Source organism: Macrosteles quadrilineatus, unplaced genomic scaffold (genome assembly GCF_028750875.1).
Source record: "Macrosteles quadrilineatus isolate MER2022 unplaced genomic scaffold, UCM_ALF_1.0 Scaffold_7__1_contigs__length_78375512, whole genome shotgun sequence".
Taxonomy (NCBI): domain Eukaryota; kingdom Metazoa; phylum Arthropoda; class Insecta; order Hemiptera; family Cicadellidae; genus Macrosteles; species Macrosteles quadrilineatus.
This window is the reverse complement of record NW_026542600.1, coordinates 53,170,289-53,194,467: the sequence shown is the minus strand read 5'-3', so window position 1 is coordinate 53,194,467 and position 24,179 is coordinate 53,170,289. Positions and strand designations below refer to the sequence as shown.

The window sequence follows — 24,179 nt, the reverse complement described above, 5'->3', positions numbered from 1 at the left end:
AATACTGATGTTTCTTGTTATGCAATTATGCTATAAATATTTATATGAGGAAAACTGCGCTCTACCGATTAAGGTAACCTAAAGTTTACTAAATATTTCATGGTTTAACTTAATAGCCAATACCTCGATAGAAAGTATACCTTGGTAACCAGAATAATATGTCCCTTGGACACTTTGAGTTTAACTCACACTAATTTTGTTAATTTTCATTTGTAACTTTTTTATACTGTGACAAATTTAACTGCGTTTTATTTTCTAGAAATTAATAAACTTGTTATTCATATGTGTTCCATAGTAAAATATTTAATTTGAATGCAGATATTTGTCATGGATCAAAAATAGTATGCATACACAGTAAATGCTTAGTACAGTAATATTTTTACTAGCTGTGTCAAAATATTAATGTTAAGCTTATTTAATAACCTTCTCGAACGTTTTACGTGTTACAGTGATATGAAAGAAGTTAAATTGAAGATAGATTTCGATTAGTAACGCCAGTCATCATGGTCGAAATCGATCGTAATTGTAACATATTTTATACGCTATATTTTTACCGACTTGTAAATTTCAACTGTATGAATGTAGATGTATCGAAAACAGTTGAGAGACGCATTTCTCTTGATTTTTATTATAATTTTGGTTACGTTGGGTTAGGTCAAAAGTTTTAATATTAAGAATGAAAGTTACAACTTGCAACTTTACATAAACTTATTATTGTCAAATTTTCAACAATGAAGCTATATTAAAACCATTTTAAATTAATTTTTACTTATCAAAAACAGTTTAAGAGTTTATTTGATGTAAGCTATTTGATAATAAACCTTAAATGAAAACTGGTGTTTAGTTCACAATTAATTAGTAGTAGCGAATTGTACTTTTTCCTGTACAAAATAAAAACTAACCTAACTAAACTAAAATAAAAATCATTGTATTTTTCAATGATATAAAATAAAAAGCTCATTAGCGGAAGTTTTAGTAGTATGTAACAGTGTTAAAATCGCTGAGGAAAATCAACAACAGTTTTAGCCTATTTTGAAGGGAAATATTTTTAGTCGTGGATGAAACAGAAAGAGGAGCTTTGTGAAACAAAGTCTTTCAGATTGTTTAAAATATTTAGTACCTGCTCAAGCACCTATTCTAATAAAGAACAAGTTTCAAGTTTTCTTTTGTCTGCTTTAAGTTTTCAGAGAAGCAGAAATGCAATAACTAAGTCTTTTTTTACGCAACATTGTAGCTACTTTATGAGAAATATTGTTTGAATTAAAAAAATATATGTAACTCTTTGTTTTATACATTACAAGATGTTTCACGGTTACTTTTAATTATATTTTTGTACAAATACAAATGGTTTTCTGCATATCTTAAAAATTTTCAACCGATTAATTTATTTTATATTTTAGTGATAAATTAAATATTAAATTAACGTATATAATCATTGATAACATTTACTATAGATCTGGCAAATTGCACTGATATATTAGATACCTTTACGTATAAACGCATAAAACTATCCCTTTTTTCATATAAAAATATTCATTGAACAAAACGGTAAAATGTCGTTTATTAGCAAGCGTTCCTTAATACATTCTGGTTTATAGCACAGTATAGTTCTTGTCAAAACATTTATGCTAGATCTAAACTACCATGACATATTATTAATAATAATTGTAAAATCCTTTTTTTTACACTGAAATGCAATATACATGATCAATGGGGAGCTGGTCTAGTGGCAGAGCGTGTGGCTTCGGTGCCCAGGGTCCCTGGTTCATATCCCGCCAATCACCAATGGATTTTATCTGATAACGCCGCAACCCTCTATGACAAGCCTGAAGTAATGTGTAAAAGGTTTTGGGCTAGAACCTAGCGTCCTAGAATGTGACATGCGTGAGATAAAAAAATAGACATAACTAATATGTTGTATTATTAATAAACAAAATTACTCAGATCATAGGCTTCTCAAAATATTTAACTGTACTTAAAAAAGTGCAGACACTAATTTAAATCCCAATGCCAACTCATTACAATAAACCATATTTTCAACGCTACAATTTTGTTGTCGTTAAACATAAAACAATAAAATATGACTGTATACAACTTTAAGATGTTTGGACACGTATTTCTTAAACCTACCCCTAAGTCTATACAGTTGCTTAAAATAATTACTTAAAATGAATACATAAAATACACTTAATAAAAATCAACACTAAATTAGTGGATCTATGTATATAATACAAATTCATAGTAAATACAATGGAGAGAATTAAATTAATTTAATAACAAGCAGGCCGCTTATAAATTGTTGACAGCGTTGCAAATTCTAACTCAACAGTATCAAAAACGCGTCAATTGAGTATAAATAAATGTAAACCTATTCAGTTAAGAAAATCTAAAAAGTTAAGAAGGTCGCCGGTTCGATCCCGAATGATGTCAGTAGCGTTTTTATAGTTTTAAACTGGACTCAGCTGTCCTTCATCACAGGGCTTTTGAAATCATCGATACAGAAACAGCTGACCTTAGTAACAAAACTGCACATGTCATCTCACTCACCCTGTATTCATCCTCGGTTTAATTACGTACACAAAGAACATGTCTGTGTCGATATATTTGTTAAGTTTTGTTAAGTAATTTGTTGTAATTTGTTAAGTTAGGTTTGAGTTAGTAAATAATTTTTGACTTTTTATAATAATTTTCTCACTATTGCTAGTGGTGTGTATATTTGACTGTTTGTATGGCTATGAAATGAATCGCATATAATACAGGTATTTTAACGCAACCCAAATTCGTACTCCATAAGGCACTTTTTAACGGAAAAACCAGGTCACATGTTGGTATCCCTGTTTGTATACTTCATTGTCAATCAGCTGATATGCATTTTCCATAGTTATCTATGGGGTTTAGTCTTATTGAGAATATATTGTGAATGAAACTCGACATGTGGTTTTTGCAAGCTCAAAGGATATAAACTGCACATTAAAAGTAAATCTTAAGTCGTATGCCAGGATAGGTTTGAAATTAGGTATCCTAATGTGATTTCAGTACAATCAACTATTTATGGAATTGTTATAATTTAGGGAACCGGATCTGTAGAAAAAACCCTAGACCTATAGAGGTTGTGAAAAAAAACATGTTGGGTCTTATTTACAATAAATTATCAATAACACTAATAGTACAATAAAAATATGTTTTGACCCAAAAAAAATTAGCACAGGCGGGGAACTTGGTACAGATGTTGGGTGTACCTTCCTTTTGAACATACTAAAAGTCCCCTAAAATTGAAGCTGTGCTACGGCCGCCATATTGGAAAATGGCGGCAAATTTCTGTATTTTTCGCTATAGTGACTTTATTATTAGAGATACAGGAAAAAGCTAAATATACAAAATGTAGTCCATCTAAAAATACACATTTTTTGTATAAATCATCTTTCTCTAAACCCAACGGTTTTTGAGTTATTTGTGATTAAGTATATTTAGTTTTTTCTATTTATCAAAAATAGGTTAAACACATTGAAATTGACGGTTAATTTCAAGATTTAGGATAATTCATCCCATTTAGTTAAATAGTGTGATACTATAAAATCTTAAAATTTAAATTTATCATATGGGTAAAACAACTCCGCCACAGCAAACCTGCAGACTCAGCAATTTTCCATTTGATTGGATTTTTTATTAAATGTATATAAATAAAATTAGGTTCAACAGGTAACTAGGTTTGCTGCTACAGGTAGGTTATTATAGTGTGTTTTTTTAGTAAAATATCAATGACTTCGTATCAAATAACTAATTTTCCAAGTTTCATCATAATAAAGCTATAAATGAGCAAACCACAACAGTTAACTTATTCATAAGAATAGCATGGCAGTTTTAAATTTACGATTTAAAAATTTGAATATAAAAATTTTTGGTTGTGTTTACTAAAAAGATGGCGATTATTTGTCACGATTCGAATATTAACCGAAGGGGTTTTCAAAAGGAGATGGAGCATTTTATTTAAGAAATATTAATTCGTACCAAGTATCGGAAATATTGAATGCAATCAATTGATACAATCAACCATATTTTGTAAAGTACGCAATAGTCATATTAATATTTTATACTCATTTTTACCCATTTAATAAATTAACATTTTAATATTTTGATGGCACTACCAGCTAGTATCAAACTCTGATATCAACTAAGTGGGATGAATAATTGTCGTAAACCTTGAAAGCAACCGTCGATTGCAAGGGGTTTCACCGAATTTTGATAAATAAAACCAACTATACTAAGTTTTCAAACTATACTATACTACTGTACTACTTAATTAGTCACCAACATGAACTAGACACGAAAAACAACCTTCCAAATTTACAATGGGATGTCAAGTCTAGTTAGTTAGTGTGGTGGTGACATCAAAGTATTAAAATGTTAATTATTAAATGGGTAAAAAATTAGGATAAAATATTAATACGACTATTGCGTACTTTACAAAATATGGTTGATTACCTCACTGCATTCAATATTTTCGATACTTGGTACGAATTAATATTTCTTAAATAGCTTGCTCCATCTCCTTTTGAAAACCCCTTCGGTTAATATTCGAATCGTGACAAATAATCGCAATCTTTTTAGTAAACACAACCAAAAATTTGTATATTCAAATTTGTAAATCGTAAATTTAAAACTGCCATGCTATTCTTATGAATAAGTTAACTGTTGTGGTTTGCTCGTTTATAGCTTTATTATGATGAAACTTGGAAAATTAGTTATTTGATACGAAGTCATTGATATTTTACTAAAAAAACACACTATAATAACCTACCTGTAGCAGCAAACCTAGTTACCTGTTGAACCTAATTTTATTTATATACATTTAATAAAAAATCCAATCAAATGGAAAATTGCTGAGTCTGCAGGTTTGCTGTGGCGGAGTTGTTTTACTCATAAGATAAAGTTAATTTTTAAGATTTTATAGTATCACACTATTTAACTAAATGGGATGAATTATCCTAAATCTTGAAATTAACCGTCAATTTCAATGTGTTTAACCTATTTTTGATAAATAGAAAAAACTAAATATACTTAATCACAAATAACTCAAAAACCGTTGGGTTTAGAGAAAGATGATTTATACAAAAAATGTGTATTTTTAGATGGACTACATTTTGTATATTTAGCTTTTTCCTGCATCTCTAATAATAAAGTCACTATAGCGAAAAATACAGAAATTTGCCGCCATTTTCCAATATGGCGGCCGTAGCACAGCTTCAATTTTAGGGGACTTTTAGTATGTTCAAAAGGAAGGTACACCCAACATCTGTACCAAATTCCCCGGTTGTGCTAATTTTTTTTAGGTTTATGGAATTTTTCTCTTATTTTTACTGCACTATAAGCCTCATGGATATCCATGCAACAATGCATATCAGCTGATCTGTAGTAAAGTAAAGAAAACCGGGATACTATCATATAAGCTGGTTTTGTAGTTAAAAACAGATACTTTGTAGTGACATAATGCATTTAAAAACAAAGATTACCAGCTAACCAAACCTTGTCACATTTTGAAGCCATTAGAAGTTTTTTTAGCTGTGTGTTTTCTATAAAAAGGTGTTCGCGTTATCTAATAAAGGGTGTTTATTATTGCATGTAAGTCGTATCCTCCAATGTCACCACATCTGACAACTACTTTGTGTGGAACACGCTGTCAATATACTATGTGTCGTTTTAACATGAAACCATCCACATCAACTACACGTTAATTGCAATCGTGACAGTTCTAAAATATAAACCTTCGCAAATATCGCGAAGTCCAATTAGTACTTATTTAGAAAAAAAAAACAACAAAAAACTAGCAATTGGCTTGTTCAATATTTATTATGTTTATTTTAGCTATAGGATTAGAAAATTCGAAATGATGAATTTAAGAGTTGTTAGTTCGAGGATTCTAAAATAGGATTGGTCTAAATAACGTTGCTGATTATCAGCTAAGTAGTAACGCAAATATAATTTAAATTACGTTTCAGAGAGGATTAAAGCCGTTTTAAGTTACTAAGCGACATTTTTTCATTGCGGCGGCAAATCTTGTTTTTCAAATCGAAAGATTGTATGACTGATTTAGATTTAAAGAATATAATTCTTACTATTATTGTTTCGTATAATCCTGCTATGCAATTTCAATACTTTCTTTAAAATAAATAAATGGATCATACTATCGCTGTTAAGCGAATTCCTCCTTATAGGGAATAAGCTATTACCTTAGATTTCATGGGAAGACTTAGATCCGGGACCGGTTTGCTTCTTCGTTTGAAGTACCCAGAGGCCAAAAACATCATCCGTTCAAATTCATATATTCAAATCAGATGTATATATTCGTATACCGTAAAATGTATTTGTATGTCCGTTAGCACAATAACTATAGTAGATGCCATCCTATTTTGATAAATTTGTTACAAACGTGTAAACCTACATTTATTCGAACGATTTCCCGAACCTGCATGACTTAGTAATGGGAACGGTTATTTACGAGGTAAAAATTGGTTATATCAATTTTAGACTCCAAAACATATATTTCCTTCTAAAATATTTCGTAAAACTTAAAAATATAGTTTAGTATATTAAAGTGTTGTTGTACACCTAATGGTTACGCAGAAATAACAAAAACCGGTTATTCATAAATGATCATGTAATTCTTTTGTAGAATAAATGAACGGTAGTTTGCTTGCTTAGGGATATATTTTGATCAAATTTGTCAAATCTACGTATTTCATACTCAGCTATTGACACTTCACAACATTTTTCAGGAATATCTATGGAAAGTAAATGTGAAATCTACAACAGTGCTTTTTGTTTCAGCCCAAGTTTCTGAGAAAGAATCCAAGACCAGCATGGACACAGATAAAACATTCCCGTCAGACGATCACAACGTCACTCTTACCATCCGTCTAATCATGCAAGGAAAGGTATGTTGAACGTTTAACAATAATAGCATTAAATGTACCATCGGTTACTGATATGCCTAACCGTGACTATAATAGCTAACCAATACGTAGTTGTTTTCCATTGTTCTTTTAAGTTCAATAGTTTTTCAACCGAGTGATGTGAAGTTTTGGTTCGATTGTAACTAAAGCTGCTACTTGAAAAATCAGACAGGATTGTGGCCAACGCTGCCGTTATATGGTCCCTGTCCATTCATGCGTTAGTTGCGTCAATATATACTTTAAATAAATACAAAATGTTTTATCCTACTTGTCTTAAACTATTTACACTTCCAAGAATTTCATCCCTTTGAAAAGATTACTCATTATGCCCATGACTCCCAGTCAGCAACAAACTCACGGACACGGTAGTAGAATTCAGATACCTTAAACACAAAAAATACAGGTTTTGACTCAGTTTTGGCAAAGATGTTTTGGCAAAGAATTGAGGAGCAGAACTCCGTTATAATATAGATATTTTTGAAAAAATGTCTAAATTCATTGGAGTTGCGGTGTTGTGTCTCAAATGAGTTTGACAATATGTTTAAACCAGCTTTCCACAGTAAATTTTTTACATTTTTTATATTCTAGATCTATTTGTCAATTCCGTGGTATTCCTCAATAGGGGTACACTTCTATATCTGTTGGCACAAACAACCGAATGAGTAATATCAATCGATGTATCGATTATTCGATATATCGTTTGGTTAGTTAGGTAAGGTTAACCTAACCTAACTAACTAAACGATATATCGAATTAATCATTTGAATAATCAATATTACTCATTTTTGTGCAGATTGTTTGTCTGTGTTAGTTCTAGATGGTACTGGTAGGTATTTGGCATTTCAAACTAATTCATTGGAATAATTAACAAATAATAACCTTGAAAACAGGTTAGCCTCACATTATAGTCAACACATTCTCAAACTTGTACGAATTTAGGTGTGCATTGGTTCAAGATGATTTTGTAATTTATTTGGTTGTTAAAAAACACAACGTATAACTCTAACCAATAATACCAAGAAAACTTGGGAAAACTATAACAGAACATGATAGCCTTTACATCATTATTTATGTTTTGCAATTCAAATTAAAAACTCGCAAACTAGCAAATTAGTTGGCTGGATTCTTTATAATTCACTTCCAATATTATTAATAAACAGACTTCGTATCACTATTTACAACATAATTGGTAGTTTTTAATACCTTAAAATTGCACTCAAGTACTTATCATTTGTGTACCAATTTAAATCACATCATATTAATATCACCACTTACAGATTTTAAAAGCAGCATGTCTCTTAAATATAAATAAACTTATAAATTTATCTATGTACTTTGCCGAGAAAACATAAATCAACCTATCTTTAATACGCATAAAATCACAGCGTATTAAAAACCCATTTCAAGATTGATGAAGCTTAAAACTCAATTAACCATATCTTACCTAAATCCTCTTAGTTGATTGTGAAACTTTTGATTGGGATTATAGACTATTCTAAGGAAAGGATTCACTTCTAGTTTTGCTTCTTGTTAATTAATTTTAACTCATTTTGCAGAGCTTCCAATTTATTTTAAAAAGGTTTATTTGTGTATTTGTGTTTTTACGAAACGATGGTACATTGTTATGATATTCAGGATTGATGTTTAGGATGTATTTGCATTGAGCTTTGGAACTCGCTTCAGCCCACACAGTAGTTTTCCTTTTCCAAAGATCATGCCTGAATTTGTCTTCTTTTCAGTAGTTCCTTTGTTATGATTAATTAGTGAAACAAGCAATTGATAGAATTACCTTATCCATGTTGACAGTAAAATTACTCGTTTTCCATCAAACAAAAAATCGCCACGTATACTTTAAATGTAGAGAAAAACACTGTTGCTCCAACAATAGAATCTGTGTCTAATATCAAATTTGCCTTGTATTGTTAACAATATGAAAAGACATTATTTGTGTAAAAACCGTTTAAGTTTACTTATCGCAATGTTTTTACCAAAGAGGCAACTGAATGAACGGATATATCTTTAAATGGTAGGAAAATGATGTAGAATAGGAGAATTTTCATTTATCTGGTTGGATATCCACTACACCATATCTATACCTTACCATATCCATTTTCTATTAATACCATTATTTTCAATGAGTAATAATGTTTGCTGCTACAGGGAAAGTAATAGTGTTTCTATTGACATTTTCGTAGCTTACTATGAAACAAAAAACTTTACCAAATTTAATCCCCTAAACCAGCAAACTACAATATTTTATTTATTTTCCATAAAAAATAGCGTACAAATTTTAAATTTAAAGTTTTTTTTTTTTATTTTATCCGTAAATATTAGGCGTACACCAACGCTTCAATATACTAAATTATTTGACTTTTAAACTCTAAAAATAAGTGTAAAAAGAAATGAAAAATGTTGTGACTCGGGGTCGAAAATAGGAAAAGCCAATCTTTAACTCATAAAACCACAGAATATATACTACTATATTTTCTGTGATAAAACCTAGTTCCTTTAGTACAATCATGCTGGTTCGCAAACTCGTTGGAATAAATTAAATGTGTGTTTACACGTTTGTACTGAATTTCATCAAAATCGTATGATTTTTTTCTAATTATCCTGCAAACTATACATATTATATATGTGAATTTATACTGATGGTGTTTTTGGCCTCCGGGTACTCAAAACTAAAAAGTAAATAGGACCCGGGTCTATGTCTTACCATGTGACCTATGGTAATAGCTAATTCCATAAATGGGAAATTCACTAAAAATAATTTGCCTCATACTAGTTTTATTATTTAAATATTTTTTCTATCATGATATAAAAGACAAACTATTACGGTAAATAAAATGTACACCGGTTGATTATTATCATATTGGTGATTTGGTAGGGCGACGGACTGTGAGATGACGACTGCGATGCCGTGGGTTCGCACCCCGATCCTCCAAATAAAATTTATTAATACATTAATTTTTACCTTATTGGTTTGTTTATTTTCCTTGCTTTGCGTCATACATTTTAAACGCAGGTTCGAAGTACGTGTTGACAAAGTTTAGGAAAGTTTAGGTAAAGAGACATTGTGTTATTTTATATATGCATGTAGGACATTGATTTAAAGAATAATATTACAGATCTTTTTTTACTTTTTCCCCAATGCATATGTAGGAAGAATTGTTTCCGTCAAAATTTTCGAGTTTGAGTTTTGAGTGGGAATATCCGTTTCGGGTCACACCGAAATTTTTTTGCGAAGTGATATGTGTGTGTGTGTCGACGTGTACAGAGCTACAGACTACACCTGTGGCCTGATTTTGACGAAATTTTGTATGTAGGTACTAATCCATGGTATCTCAAGGTGTATTTCAATTTTTGAAATTTTGATTTTTAAATGGCTTTTCCTCATAAAAACCCACAAAACATTTTGATTTTTAAATGGGTATTCCCCATAAAACCCCACAAAACAATGGAAGAATTGGATTTTCACAATAACTGATCGAACGATCTTGATTACAGTTCAGTATATTATGACCCTTTTAAATCTAAACATTGTGGTAAAATCCCCAATTCCATTAAAATTGCAGTTCTAAAGCTATTTCAATTTTTGTAAATTAACCCATAAAATTGGATAGATACTCCTATAGCTTACCCATGATAATTGTTTACAAGCTAATGGGAGAAAATATGTGTCACTTTGTTCATACCGTTTACCATCACTTTACAATCTACCTTTAAATGCTCCGATATATGTTTTTTTAATAGAATTGAATCGAAACATCCAAATGTTATTTACATGCGAATCGAATATAATACATGTATGCTAAGCTGTTTCACGCTACGTGTTGTTCCTAGTTTAGTGACAATTTCACAACGTGCTACACCAGGGTGAACAGTCTGAGAAGTACTTTTTTCAAAAGATTTAAAGACTCCTTACATAAGAGAGGGGTTGGGTACAGAGAATGGTAAATGGGTTCTATGATAACGCCATTGAGAACGTGCTAATGTCCTTGCATAATTAACCATTATCCTTAACAGCCTATTCAAAACTTACAAACTGATATTACCTTTTTAAACAAATGTCTTCGCTTCAATAAAGTAGACGATTATAAATTTACAAATCTTTATATACAACTAAGTAGGTGTACACGTGTGTGTTTAAATTTAGGTGTAGGCATTACTGTAATCATTTTATCTTTCACATTCAGTACCATATTAAAAAAATAACGCATTGAGTTTGCATTTTTGCAAGTAAATCGTGAATTTTTTTCTCTTTAAATTTTTACTATTACCATATACAATCTATGTAGCCTAATTATTAGTAAAATTTAGTTGACCCAAAAAGGGGTGACACTTTTGCATTGCCAGGTTTGGCTATGTATAGTCAATGGTGACAGCCAATAATAATAATCGACGTTAGATATACGTGCTGCCTAGAGAACACTTGTATTGTTATAAAATCAAAGCACATGTTTAACCAAGGCATTTATTAATTAAGTACGCATTGAACGCAATTTATTAAACAAACCTCTCTAAATTTTTGCACATTTAAACTTTTAATTTGCACATGAGCGAAATCGCTTTAAATTTACTTTTTAGTCTAGAAATTCTTTTATTTATGGTTTTTAAAACTACTATTTGGAAACTTTTTCAGAGTAGAACTTAGTTAAGGTAAGAGTTAATGCTCACAAGTTTAGATCGACAAATTTATTTAATAAATAAACATCGACAAACTTCGGAAACTAAATAAATTAACACATTAATTGATGCAGTTTGCATCCATGGCGCCAATCATGTTGGCTAATGATATTTCAAACTCAATCCGTGCCAAGTGGTCCGACTCGCCGGAGTGGTGTGGATTCGTCTTGTCACTTCAAGAGACCCCCCTGTCCCCCCTCGATGCCAATTACAAAGTTGACAACAGCTGTGCTAAAACTCTCTGCCAATCCTAGCTCTCCGAAACTTCTGAAGAATTAATGGTCGTAGATCGTCTAGTAACTTTTATCTAACCCAGTCAGGGATGATTTAGGTATTTTTATCGGTTGAATGCTACGACTAGGAAGGTCGACTTATTTTTGATGTTTTGTTTGTTTTCCCTTGGCTCCAGTTCTAGGTCAGTCTGTTCCAGTTTTGTTAGTTTTGACGTTTTTAAACTTAAAGAGAGATTTATTTTTTATGGATACAGCAATGCTTTTATTCTATTAATAACTAAGAGACTCTTTTGGTTTATTATGGGTCGATTCTAGTTTTGTCCTCCCACTTCAGATTCTCATCAGCTCTTAAATTCAATTTACCGTATAAAACGTACAAAGTGGATTTAATATTTTATATGGGATATTAAATAACGACTCATGTAAAATTCACAGCTACATAAAATAAAACTCGTATATATTGTATTTTGGTTTATTATTTACCTCAATTATTATCGTACCTTTTATTTTATTTCATGCTAGTTCAATGGTTTGATAGAACTATACACGTGCAGCACAACCTATTTAATATATAACAACAGATCAGGGGTCATAACTCCAAACATAAATTACAGAAGCAAAACTTTCCTGTCAATTCTCTACACTCCCAATCCTCACAATTTTCATAAATCCAAAAGGGCTGTTGGTCATTCCCCTTCCCTTATAAAAAAGATTATATATGGCCATATAAAATTTTTTTAACCAGATATGATCATATATGGAATCCCCCATATATGGAAATTTTTAAATAAAAAATATATAAATAAATAAAAAAATAACAATTAAACATATTTGCAAATTAAATGATATAAACTATGCATTAAAATTATAATAAAAATTTTAAATTCAAAAAATTCAAAACAAAATTTTCAATCATCTGACTGGAATTCGAACCCGGGACTCCAGCGTGAGAGTCCACCCCTTTTGCCACTACACCACAACCGCTTCATATTAGTTGGCTTAACAAAACCTATTACGAATGATAGAAGCTGTATTTGGTCTCGTAAAACAAGATGTTTCTTAGACATTTTATGTCATTTGAAGAATGTTATTATTAATATAGCCTAACTACGTGACATTGATATTTGCGGCTGTTTGATAGCAAAGGTACAATTAATTAATTATTAATATAATATTCTCCTTATTTAGGCCTACTACACTTACAATTTTAAAATTATACGTCAGTTTTAAGATTTTGTTGCGTTATAATAAAATTGTACAATAGATGTATGTACAGGATTTTGTCATCCGGGTTCAAATCTGGATACTTTAATTACTTTACTACTAATTACTTTAAAGGAGAAATACCTATATTATCTACTGTACCACATTTCAACTCAATCAGTTCAGTAGTTTGTGCTTGTGAGAACAACAAGAAAATACACAAACTCACAAACTTCAAGATTTATAATATAATAAGAAGTGTTTGGGAGTCCAGTTACATAATCCATATGTGGCAACAATTCCTTATAATAATTCCAGTTATTGTCAAAAACTCATTTATACATGAGCAAAAATGGAAAATTATTATTCCATATATGAGTAATTTAATTCCATACCTGGGAGTCATATATGGCCATATATAGACCATAATTCCATATATGGAGGATATTTATGGCCATATATGGGCAATAATTTCATATATAGAAAACATGTATGGCCATATATGGACAATAGTTTTATATATAGAAAATATGTATGGCCATATATGGCCAATAATTCCATATATAGACTACATATATGACCATATATGGACACCACCATATATGGATACAACCATATCTGGCCATATATGCTTCCATATACGGTCATCAAAAACCATATATGACTTTATAAAAACATATATGGAATTTTGATATGGCCATATATGGCCAGAAATTACTTTTTTATAGGGGTAAATTTTACAAACTAATCAAACAATGCTACATGGTAAAATATTGTCCATATAAAACAAAAAAATTAGACACGTGTAGGTATGCATGGACCAGTAAACATTGCCGTGAAACCCTGTAAGTGACGGGATTATTGCATTAGGCTGCCAGCTCTAGTTACGTACTATACTGTAGTCAGGGGCTTCCCTTTGTGGGGGGGGGGATTCACTTGTCTCCACATATTATGAATATCATTCATATGTAGTAGGAATGTTTAATACCTAATTTATGCTACCGCGTTTTTCTTAACTGGTACTAGCAGATGAGTTGGCTAACAATGTCGATTGTTAAAACATTGTACACTATCTGTTAGAGATCATTCATATAAAACATAGAGTTTATCATAAACTATTACGAAATTATGTTTTAATTATGTGTAACATTTCCATTTGAATTCAATTATCATTACTTGATTATCAAGAAAAGTTTACTGTTAATAAATAGGAACTATCTATTTAGGTAGCCTAACTATAAGTACTAGCTAAATTTTTGCAATGCTATAATAACTAATACCGGTAAATTACTAAGGATACCTGTATATTTTTAAAGTGAATTTTCTAATATTTTATTGTAAAAACAATAATTCTTTAAACATTTTACTGGTTGTGTATTCCTTTTACACTTACAATGGTAGCAACAAATTAGCAAATGTATTTATTAAAATCATTTATTTGCTATGTTGCAGCACATTCATGTCACAGTGGTTTAAGTCCCAATACAACAGCTGGTTTGATTTTATGTCAAAACATAAACTCACTATGACACTTGACACAATACACCAATAAGGTTACCGGGTTGATTATGAGAAAAGTCAGTAGGCCTAGCTTATTTATGGATTGAAACTGGTCCCAGCAATACTTGATGATTGGGTTTTAAATACATTATTCTGCCTAATTAAACAGCTGATCTTCATTAGTACTAAAGCTACTCAGATCATTTCTCTCTATTCTACCCTAATAACAATAATATTGAACTTATTAATCGCTGTATTTAAAATGATGATACAATTTTAAATAGTTTGTTTTGTATATCTCAAAACTCTCACTCTAATACTTGTCACAATACACCAGATTGTTTGATACATGTCAAAACTCTCACTCTAATACTTGCCACAATACACCAGATTGTTTGATACATGTCAGAACTCTCAGTCTAATACTTGTCACAATACACCAGATTGTTTGATACATGTCAGTACTCTCAGACTAATACTTGTCACAATACACCAGATTGTTTGATTCATGTCAGAACTCTCAGTCTAATACTTGTCACAATACACCAGATTGTTTGATACATGTCAGTACTCTCAGTCTAATACTTGTCACAATACACCAGATTGTTTGATACATGTCAGTACTCTCAGTCTAATACTTGTCACAATACACCAGATTGTTTGATACATGTCAGTACTCTCAGTCTAACACTTGTCACAATACACCAGATTGTTTGATACATGTCAGTACTCTCAGTCTAATACTTGTCACAATACGCCAGATTGTTTGATACATGTCAGTACTCTCAGTCTAATACTTGTCACAATACACCAGATTGTTTGGTGTCAGAATTCTCAGTTTAATACTTCTCAGTATAATACTTGTCACAATACACAATATTTTTTATACATGTCAGAACTCTCAGTCTAATACTTGTCTTAATACACAAGATTATTTTATATACGTCAGAACTCTCAGTCTAACACTTGTCAGAAGATACTATTATTGACAGTAACATTTACTGGAATGGTCAGGATTGCTATCACTTGCCAACTATCCTGTCCCACTGCTATATTTAGTTCTGGCAGGACAGTGCACTTGCAATTGGTGCATTTATGTATTATCTCATTCCCTCTATAAGCTAAAGACTATCTGTATTTTGTCTTGAAAGTACAGCCAAGAGAACTAAACATTATTAAGAATAGGAATCATTTTAATGAGGGGGAACAAATGTATTAGAATACCAGTACAAAAAACAGCGTGGTATTTTAGTAAATATTACATGTATCATGTTTTGTGAAATTTACTGACAGTTATTTAGTAACTTTTTTATTTTATTATCTCATAATTTTAGTTGTCCCCATCTAGGGTTATACAAAAGTCGATTAGGCTATATAATTTCTTGTTTATTTTTGCAGTTTTGGTTGACACTGGTAAACATGTTTCATTTAATACAAATAAAAATTAATCTTTGAAATAATAGTTTAGTTAGACCTTTTGTGAAATTAATTTCTGATTATTGTCTTGAAAGATCTAAACAACTGTATTACTTTTTGTCTATTCCTCTGTAGCCTGAACCAAACTTATCTATTGTTCTTCTGCCTTCTTGTATTCTTTTATCAGAGCAAAATATTTATTCAATTTTGACAATCTTTACATGTAAGTTTACACATTTATTATGTATTTGAATAGTACCATATTTGACTTAAAATGTTACACAAAAAAGTAATACAAATGAGAAATGAGATAGCTAGATGAACACGGTTTGTAGAGTTGATATGAAATCATGATAGTGTTTAATAGTCTTTGAATAAATAGGGAATAAATCTTTATCAATCGGATATCCTTAGAAATTGCGATTGGTCAATTTGTAATTTTGTTCACTTTTAAACTTCTTTGGTTTATAAAATGCCCTAGATCGTTGTTGTGTGCCAAATTCATGATTGTGTTTGTTGTAAATTATTTTATTTCGAGTGTGACATTGATAATTTTTTAAATAAATTTATCGCTTTTCTTTGACATATTTGTTCATGAAGTAAAAATAAGAAGTAAAATAAAAAACCCACAGTGAGAATTTAAAAGTGTTTAAAAACTGGCTTTGCAAGATCATGGTTCCAAACGCTCCTTTTGTCAAAAAAGTATGTCGTCTATGTTTTGCTACAAATTAAATATGTGCACACATGTATATATAAACAAAGTGAATGGATAAATAAAATTTATGTTTTCTTATGTTATTAATAGATCCAATAGCTTACATGAGGATGACCAAATCTGTTAACAAGCTTCAGGCTATTGTTGTGTTGTGATTTTTCATGTATCACATTCTCATTATTGCCATCTGCTTTACCTTGGCTCTCGCTCAAAAGTTAATTCAGCTACGCTAATTTCTATTTTTGTTCAACTAGTGAAGTGATGGCTGAGACTGGCCTAGTGTATTATGTTTTGCGTCTTGGCGTTTCGGAAGATTATCTCAGCTGAGCTTTAGTCGGAGTTCAAAAAATTTAAAAACAATCACAGTTTTTTTAATGTAATTTACTTGTTATTGTTAATGCTAACGAATGCTGACCACTCCAAAGTTTGCAGTCACTCACCTACCGTTGATTAAACAAAAATTATATTGTATAACTTAGCTTTACAAAATTATTTTTGGATTAGTACTTAAGTACTTAAGCAGGATAGATTAATAATTTTATCAAAATGTAAATAGAGTAAATGAAACTATTGTGGTTTATAAATTTTTTACCATGAAGGCTAATCTAGATTTATTTCCAAAAGCGCCAACTCAACATTTTAATTACAGGTCATATATCAAATTTTAGGGTCATAAACATGTTTGTCTGTAAGTCTGATTCATAATCTACACTAATAAAAAAAAAATAGTCATGTTGTTTCTGTAGTTTATGAATTCTCTCCAAACAAACACACATGAATACCCCCACCACAGTATACAGTACCTGCAGACTAAGCAAATCTCTATTTATCTGAATGGATTTTCACTAGAATATTCCCTCAAAATTGACAGAATGTTAGTTTTAAGGAGTACTTAGGTTTCTGCCACAGGGTGTGTGATAATATGTGTTTTTACTGAAATGTTAATAGCAACAAATTTCAAATTTGATCAAAATATATCAAAAAAGCAAAATATAAAACAAGCAAATACAACAGTTTATTTCTTCTCAATAAGAACAACAGGAACATTTTTTATTAAGTTTTTTGGAATTTTCTCCGTAACCATTAGCGTACAATAACGCTTTAGATGTAGCCTCTACTAATTTATTTATTTGTATCTAAGGTCTATAAACTGGTTTGGACAGAAATAGCAAAATTTTATGTTTTGGGGTCGAAAATGAGAAAACCCTTGTTTCATCCTACAAACGTTGATCCCTTAGTCTGATCATGCTGGCTCACAAACTCGCTTGAATACACGTAGGTTTATGTTTTCACCAAATTTCATCATAATCGAATGATGTTTATGCAAGTTATCATGCTTAAAATTCATAATTATATGAATCCAAACAGATGGTATTTTTTTCGAAAAAAGTTAAGTAGGCCTAGGTCTTACCAATTACCATGAGACCTACGGTAATAGCTTAATGGGGAATTAGCTAAAACCCACCATTTCTTATTGCACTCCAATACTGCTAAGCATCACTGATTTGATCATGTATCTGTATTTTTACAAACAATACAGTTGGTTTTCTTTTTCAGGAAGTTGGAAGCATTATCGGCAAGAAAGGAGAGATTGTGAAAAGATTCCGGGAAGAGGTAAGATTTTCAAAACAGTATGGTCTAGTTCCTAGTAACTGTACAGTTTGTTGTATAAAATATAAATAAAACATAATAATATAAGTTCTGTAGATATCGCCTATACAACTATATACAAAATACTAGGAGCCTTGATCTAATATTCCAAGGGCTTCAACATTGGTCAAAGCTCTAATTGTGATACTGAACAATTTTGTAAAATAATTTGTGATTTTAAATCCATATTCAATCGATTAAAACAATCTGTACGCAAAATTGCATTTCCTAAAGACAGTAACAATCTCACCTGAATTAAATATATAAGAACATTTAAAAAGAATCTGAGCATTAGTAAACAAAATTTGCACGTTCACCAGCATTTATAGTCTTCTACAAATTCTCATATTCATTTCTCTAACTGCTAAGAAATTATAGGTGATTTGGTGGCTCAGTTGGTAGCGCGACAGACGATGAATCCACAGAAATGTTTTGAGTTTATGCAAATGTATCACTGCAGTTAATTCTTTACTGCATACCACCCTTTGCTTCGCTAGTTAGATTCCACCCTAGCAACCATAGGCACATATGGGCAAATGCAAGCTTAAAAAGAACCCACTTGCTCTTGTATGGATAAAAAGGAAAACTACCTTGTGTAGTCACTAACAGTTTGAAAAAAAGTCAGTAATATAAAAAACTTCAACAGTCATTGTTTGGTAAATTTTATTAAAGTTGAACTATATTGGGGAGCAATTTAGAATTTCTGCAAAAATCACCCAAGTTGATATATCTCTTATAGAACTGAAGCTGAAGATCTGTGTCAACAATGAACAAAATGTACGAGCAAATAGCTTTGTGAAGCCGCACTTAAGATACATGATGTTAAGATCCTTCTTTACTAGTTTTTTGTTTCTAGCTTGTTGATTTGTTTTATTATTTGTTTCAGTCTGGAGCAAAAATAAACATATCTGATGGATCATGCCCGGAGAGAATCGTCACAGTTACTGGACACACAAATGCAATTTTTAAGGCGTTTACTCTCATCTGCAAGAAATTTGAGGAGGTATACATAGTTAATTTTGTATTTCAATCTATTTTGCAGCACTGTTTGATTATCTTATATAATTTACTGTTGTAAAACTTCTGGAAGTTATTGTGAACAAAAAATCCTTGTCAGCAGTTTAAAATAAGCAGGTTGAAACATGTTTCAGTGGAATGCTATTGGAATCCCAATTGGTTCTTTGGCAATTTCAATACCACATACATATTTAACATGCAGTATGTAATAAATGAAATCAACATGATCCATGAGTTCATTTAATTCAATTGATATACTTGTTTCTCTGGAGTGCTGCTCTTTTTCTGCTAACTTAAACTCATATATTAGTCATTATTGTAGGTTCGAAGCTATCATAATAAACTTTAATCCTACAATTTACTTAACACTTACAGATGCAAATATGATCTGAAACAGTTTATTGAATTGAAAAATTGGTCTCGGTTTGAAAAATGTTTTCTACAGAAAAGTTTCTTCAGATGAAAAAGTCCTCTTCAAGCCAACCATTATATTAAGCCCTGTGCTCTGCAAACACCCCTCAAAGTATTTTTTCCTGTAAAATGAACATGTTCACAGCGCAAAATTTTGCTGATTTCAATTAGCTGCCAACTAATATTCTATTCTTTGCAATAATTTCTTCTCTCATTTATCCTTTGTCATTTATCCTTTTTCTAGTTCCAGGAGTTGCAGAATGGTGGGGGAGGTGGAGGGGGCCCCCGACCCCCGATCACTCTGCGACTGATTGTTCCCGCCTCCCAGTGTGGCTCTCTGATTGGCAAAGGAGGTTCCAAGATTAAGGAGATCCGAGAAGTGACTGGAGCCAGCATCCAGGTGGCTTCTGACATGTTGCCGAACAGCACAGAAAGAGCTGTCACTATCACGGGAACTAGCGATGCTATAACCCAATGCATCTTCCACATCTGTTGTGTCATGCTTGAGGTAACCACCTCCTCCTATAGTAGGTGTGGTGGAACCTATATCCTGACCCTTTGTCTACCTAGGACTGACCCAGGCCTTAAACCATTTGCCAGTCCCCAGTTAGACAGGTCAGGAGACAGTTTCCATCATACTGAGGTCATTTTACAAAGTTTTCTCTTAAAACCTTGACTGCTTGGTAAGAGAGGCTGAAAGGAAAATCTGGGGTATTTAAATAGTCACCCTAAAAATTCCAGTGACACATAATAACACTGTCTGTCAGAAAGTTTCTAATTTAACTGATAACTTAGCCCTTTCACTAGACCTGACCTTCGAAGGTAGGTTTTTCTGCGCTCTAGGGTAGGTAGAAACTTTGTATACTCCTTTTTAAGTCCATCTTGGAGTGTGGAGTGTCCATGAATTGTGTATTTTAAATAATATACTCAGCAACTAATTATCTCTAAAGTATCGATACCTGCAGAATACTCTTTAACTTTTTTACTTGTTTCATTCATTATTTTACTACTAAACTAATTTTGTTCATGTGAAAGTCAAAGTCAAAATCATTTAGTCAAAAAAATTCATCCATGAAAAGTATAAAGTTACTAGAATAAGTAAAATGCACACTAGTACTTTCAAGACAGTTGATTTAAAAATAGGGACATATTGATAGATTACGGGTAACTAAACAGGGGTAAGGAGGTCAATTTAAATTAATATTTATTTATTGTGAGGAGATGTATTAGTGTGCGTCCAAGCACCAAGCCGGTCAGTGGGTGAGTATCCTGCAGTGGAGAGGATTTGTCAACTTCATAACGTTAAGAGCAATAGTAACTCTAGCATCACAGATAGTTTTATAAAGCTGAATTAGGTACTTAACGCCAGTAAAGGAAAACACGATCCTTTTTGATCTAATAAACTTTTTTGTAATGAAACCTATTTTAATTCTTTAAGGGTTCGTAAAAGACTTACTCTCACATTTTCTTCTTGCAGTCTCCACCAAAGGGTGCGACCATTCCGTACCGCCCCAAGCCCCCGGTCGCTGGACCCGTGATCCTCGCAGGAGGTCAAGCTTATACCATCCAAGGGAACTACGCAGTACCTGCACACGGGGACGTAAGTAGCCCCTGTCTTCCTCTGGGGCCCCTGTACCCCCCGGCGGGGCTCTGCGACCCTCTGCTCAAGAACGGACACTTGCAGGCCGCTCTGCCTCCGCAGCATCTGGCCGCAGCAGTTGAAGTAAGTTGCACCCCCCTCCCTCCCCCCACCACTACCACTCATGGTTACCTAGAACTTGCGGTAATTTATACAAACAAAGTAGACCTAATGACTTGGACTTCAAATACATTGCAGCCTCATTCACACAAAATTATGTAAGCCTTGGGTTAAACTCGTAGAGTTTCAAAATGATGATTCACTTTCGGCCCTCTCTTGATTCTGCATGCATAAACAGTTTTTTATTTTTGTATTTAAATAATACAACAGATGAGTATTTGTCAATGGAGTTTGTATCACTTATCGTACCAATACTCTGGGTAACTGTGCTACCACCTAGTCACTGCTGTCTTTCTCTCTGTCTTTGTCTATGATCCTCCTTCATTTCTCACTCCCTGGCTACTCAAACGTTTGATACAGGTTTCGGGCATCTTTTCTTCAACTTTAGAATTGAACAAATCATACCGTAGTTTCTATGTCAGTACTTGTTGGGGGGAAACATTGATTTATGTTGCATTATTAAGTCCTTTCGAGTTTGATTGATAATAAATCAGGCCCTCAATGGTGGATAGTGATTATTTATGCCAATTTAACCTAATTTTGAGTTCTTATTCGTTTAAAAAAAGTTTACAAATCACGGTCAAAAGAACTTTGAAAATTTAATTTAAATATCCTAACAATCCATATCAAAGCTAATTCCAATATATGTGTTCTATATTTTGTACGGGCTGAATCTAATAGTAACAAACACACAAGAAGTAAACTTGAAAGTCTCACACATCCTTATCAGGGAAACGTTACTCAAGTATATTCTACTTGAGTATATTCTACTCTACTCAAGTATAAGTTGTTATAACGGTGAGTAGCAAGGGAGTGACTGTAGCTTACATAAGAGCATCTGTTTCCATTCCTTGGTGTCTCAAGTAGTAGTAGATGCTTCTTGCTTACACTACTAACTAATGCTTACAAGAGAAGTAAGAAAGCCTAGCGTTAGATAACCTACTTTACGCTTTTTACCTAAGAGTTGGTTTCATTAACGAGCGCATGATTGAGTAGTCGCTAGGTCTGTAGTTGATTAAATCACATTTCAGATTCAAATTTTGTTTTGAATTGGATGGTAATTAAAACTGTAGCCATTTTAAGAGTGAGGAAAGAAAACAGGGGTGGGTTTTTAAGTAGCCATTTTTGAGGCTGGGCACTTTGGTTGAAAAGTCCTAATATTAAAAATGTATAATTTAAATATAGTATTACAAGGAATTCTTTTGTATTTTAGAATCGGATTAGAGTTAAAACAGCTTTGTTTTTACTTATATTAAATTTTCTTTGATGAGGGGAACGTTTTTAAGTACTGTAATAGAGTATTAGGAGAGTTAAGATGTTTTGCCTACTAAAATACACACTTAACTATTAACTTCACAATGAGGCTTTTGAATATATTAATAAAAAGTAAATGTGTTCTACATTTCACTGCATTTCTTATCAAATGGTGTTTATTTGCTTGTCTCCCTATGTTTGCAACAAGTGTTCTCAAGTAAATTAAAGGTGCTTCTTTCCTCACTTTTTAAGATGATGGATCAAATTTACACTTTAAAGTATACTCCAACAAATGATTCAAAATCATCAAAAGTTTAAAACAAAAATATTTAATTTTTAATTTTTAATTTTTAATGGAATCTAATTTGTAACTTGTGACATTTAAATTGTTACAAGAGTTTTCTTTATTGTGTACAAGCTTAAAACTTGATGAATTCTTTGTTATGTTCACATTTTCAATCGTATACATAAAAAAAAAATATTCTTTACCAATCATAATTTTTGGGTGTAAAAACTAATTTAAATTCAACATACATTTAAATGCTTATTTTGTAGACAACTTAACATAGTTGCTTATTTGAACTGCTTGAGTGAATGGTTTATAGTGTTTAGAGAGCTAGCTGAACTTTAGTATTTTGTCTTTGTGTTTTTTAAGATTTTAAGATTTGAAGACATTCTTTTGTATATGTGAAACAATCTATAAATATGTGCTCTGAATTAATCTTGTAAATGGTTTAAACTTTGTTCTTTGGAATATTCTTAATTGATCTTACTATAAGCTGAGGAAAAAATTTCAAAAAGTTAGAGAAACTCAAGTTTTTGTTATAGCTTTCAAATATACCCATAGATTAATGTTTGGTGATATACCTATCAACAGTGGTAAGTATATATCTATTACAGGGATTTTATGTTTACCGACTTTTACAAATAAAGTTATGAAAAGTAATATTTTGTAAGGGTACTTAAGGGTAATATTTTCAACAAGAATCATTTCATGAATCACATACTGTGTAAGTCATCATTACTCATGCTCATCTAAAATATTATATTTTATCTTAGAATAGTTTTATAAGAACTGGCTGTGGGTAATTTATAATTTTAGCTGCAAAGATGCATGGTTAATGTCTTAGTGACAAACAGACATTTGTCAAAATTTATTATTATAAATTCATTCAAACCCTTTTCCTGGGTATATTTTCATGGTTTTTAACAATCAAACAATAATGCAGATGATTGCACTACAGCATTCAAGTTATTCATCTGGGTTTAAGAGTTTTCACTACAAGTTGTTATAGTTAATAATGACGTAAATGCACAGTCAATAACTTTGCGGAACATTGACCATTCAGTTTTCTTTTTCCTCTTCAATCAATTCACACTTGACC

At 31.6% G+C, this 24,179-nt stretch overlaps 1 protein-coding gene across 10 annotated transcripts in view; it reads left to right on the top strand.

Annotated features, from left to right (window-relative positions):
* LOC128997807 (poly(rC)-binding protein 3-like) overlaps positions 1–24,179 on the top strand; it is a 165,158-nt gene that overhangs the window by 127,152 nt on the left and 13,827 nt on the right. For 6 of the 10 annotated variants that reach the window (XM_054423529.1, XM_054423531.1, XM_054423528.1 and 3 more), the window contains 5 exons: positions 6,826–6,932; positions 18,261–18,317; positions 19,240–19,356; positions 20,026–20,289; positions 21,259–21,504. In XM_054423529.1, the coding sequence (XP_054279504.1) occupies positions 6,858–6,932; positions 18,261–18,317; positions 19,240–19,356; positions 20,026–20,289; positions 21,259–21,504 (759 nt within the window). In that variant the 5' untranslated portion in view covers positions 6,826–6,857. The remainder of the gene's footprint in view (positions 1–6,825; positions 6,933–18,260; positions 18,318–19,239; positions 19,357–20,025; positions 20,290–21,258; positions 21,505–24,179) is intronic. The other 4 variants (XM_054423534.1, XM_054423537.1, XM_054423536.1 and 1 more) reach the window with 1 other exon arrangement.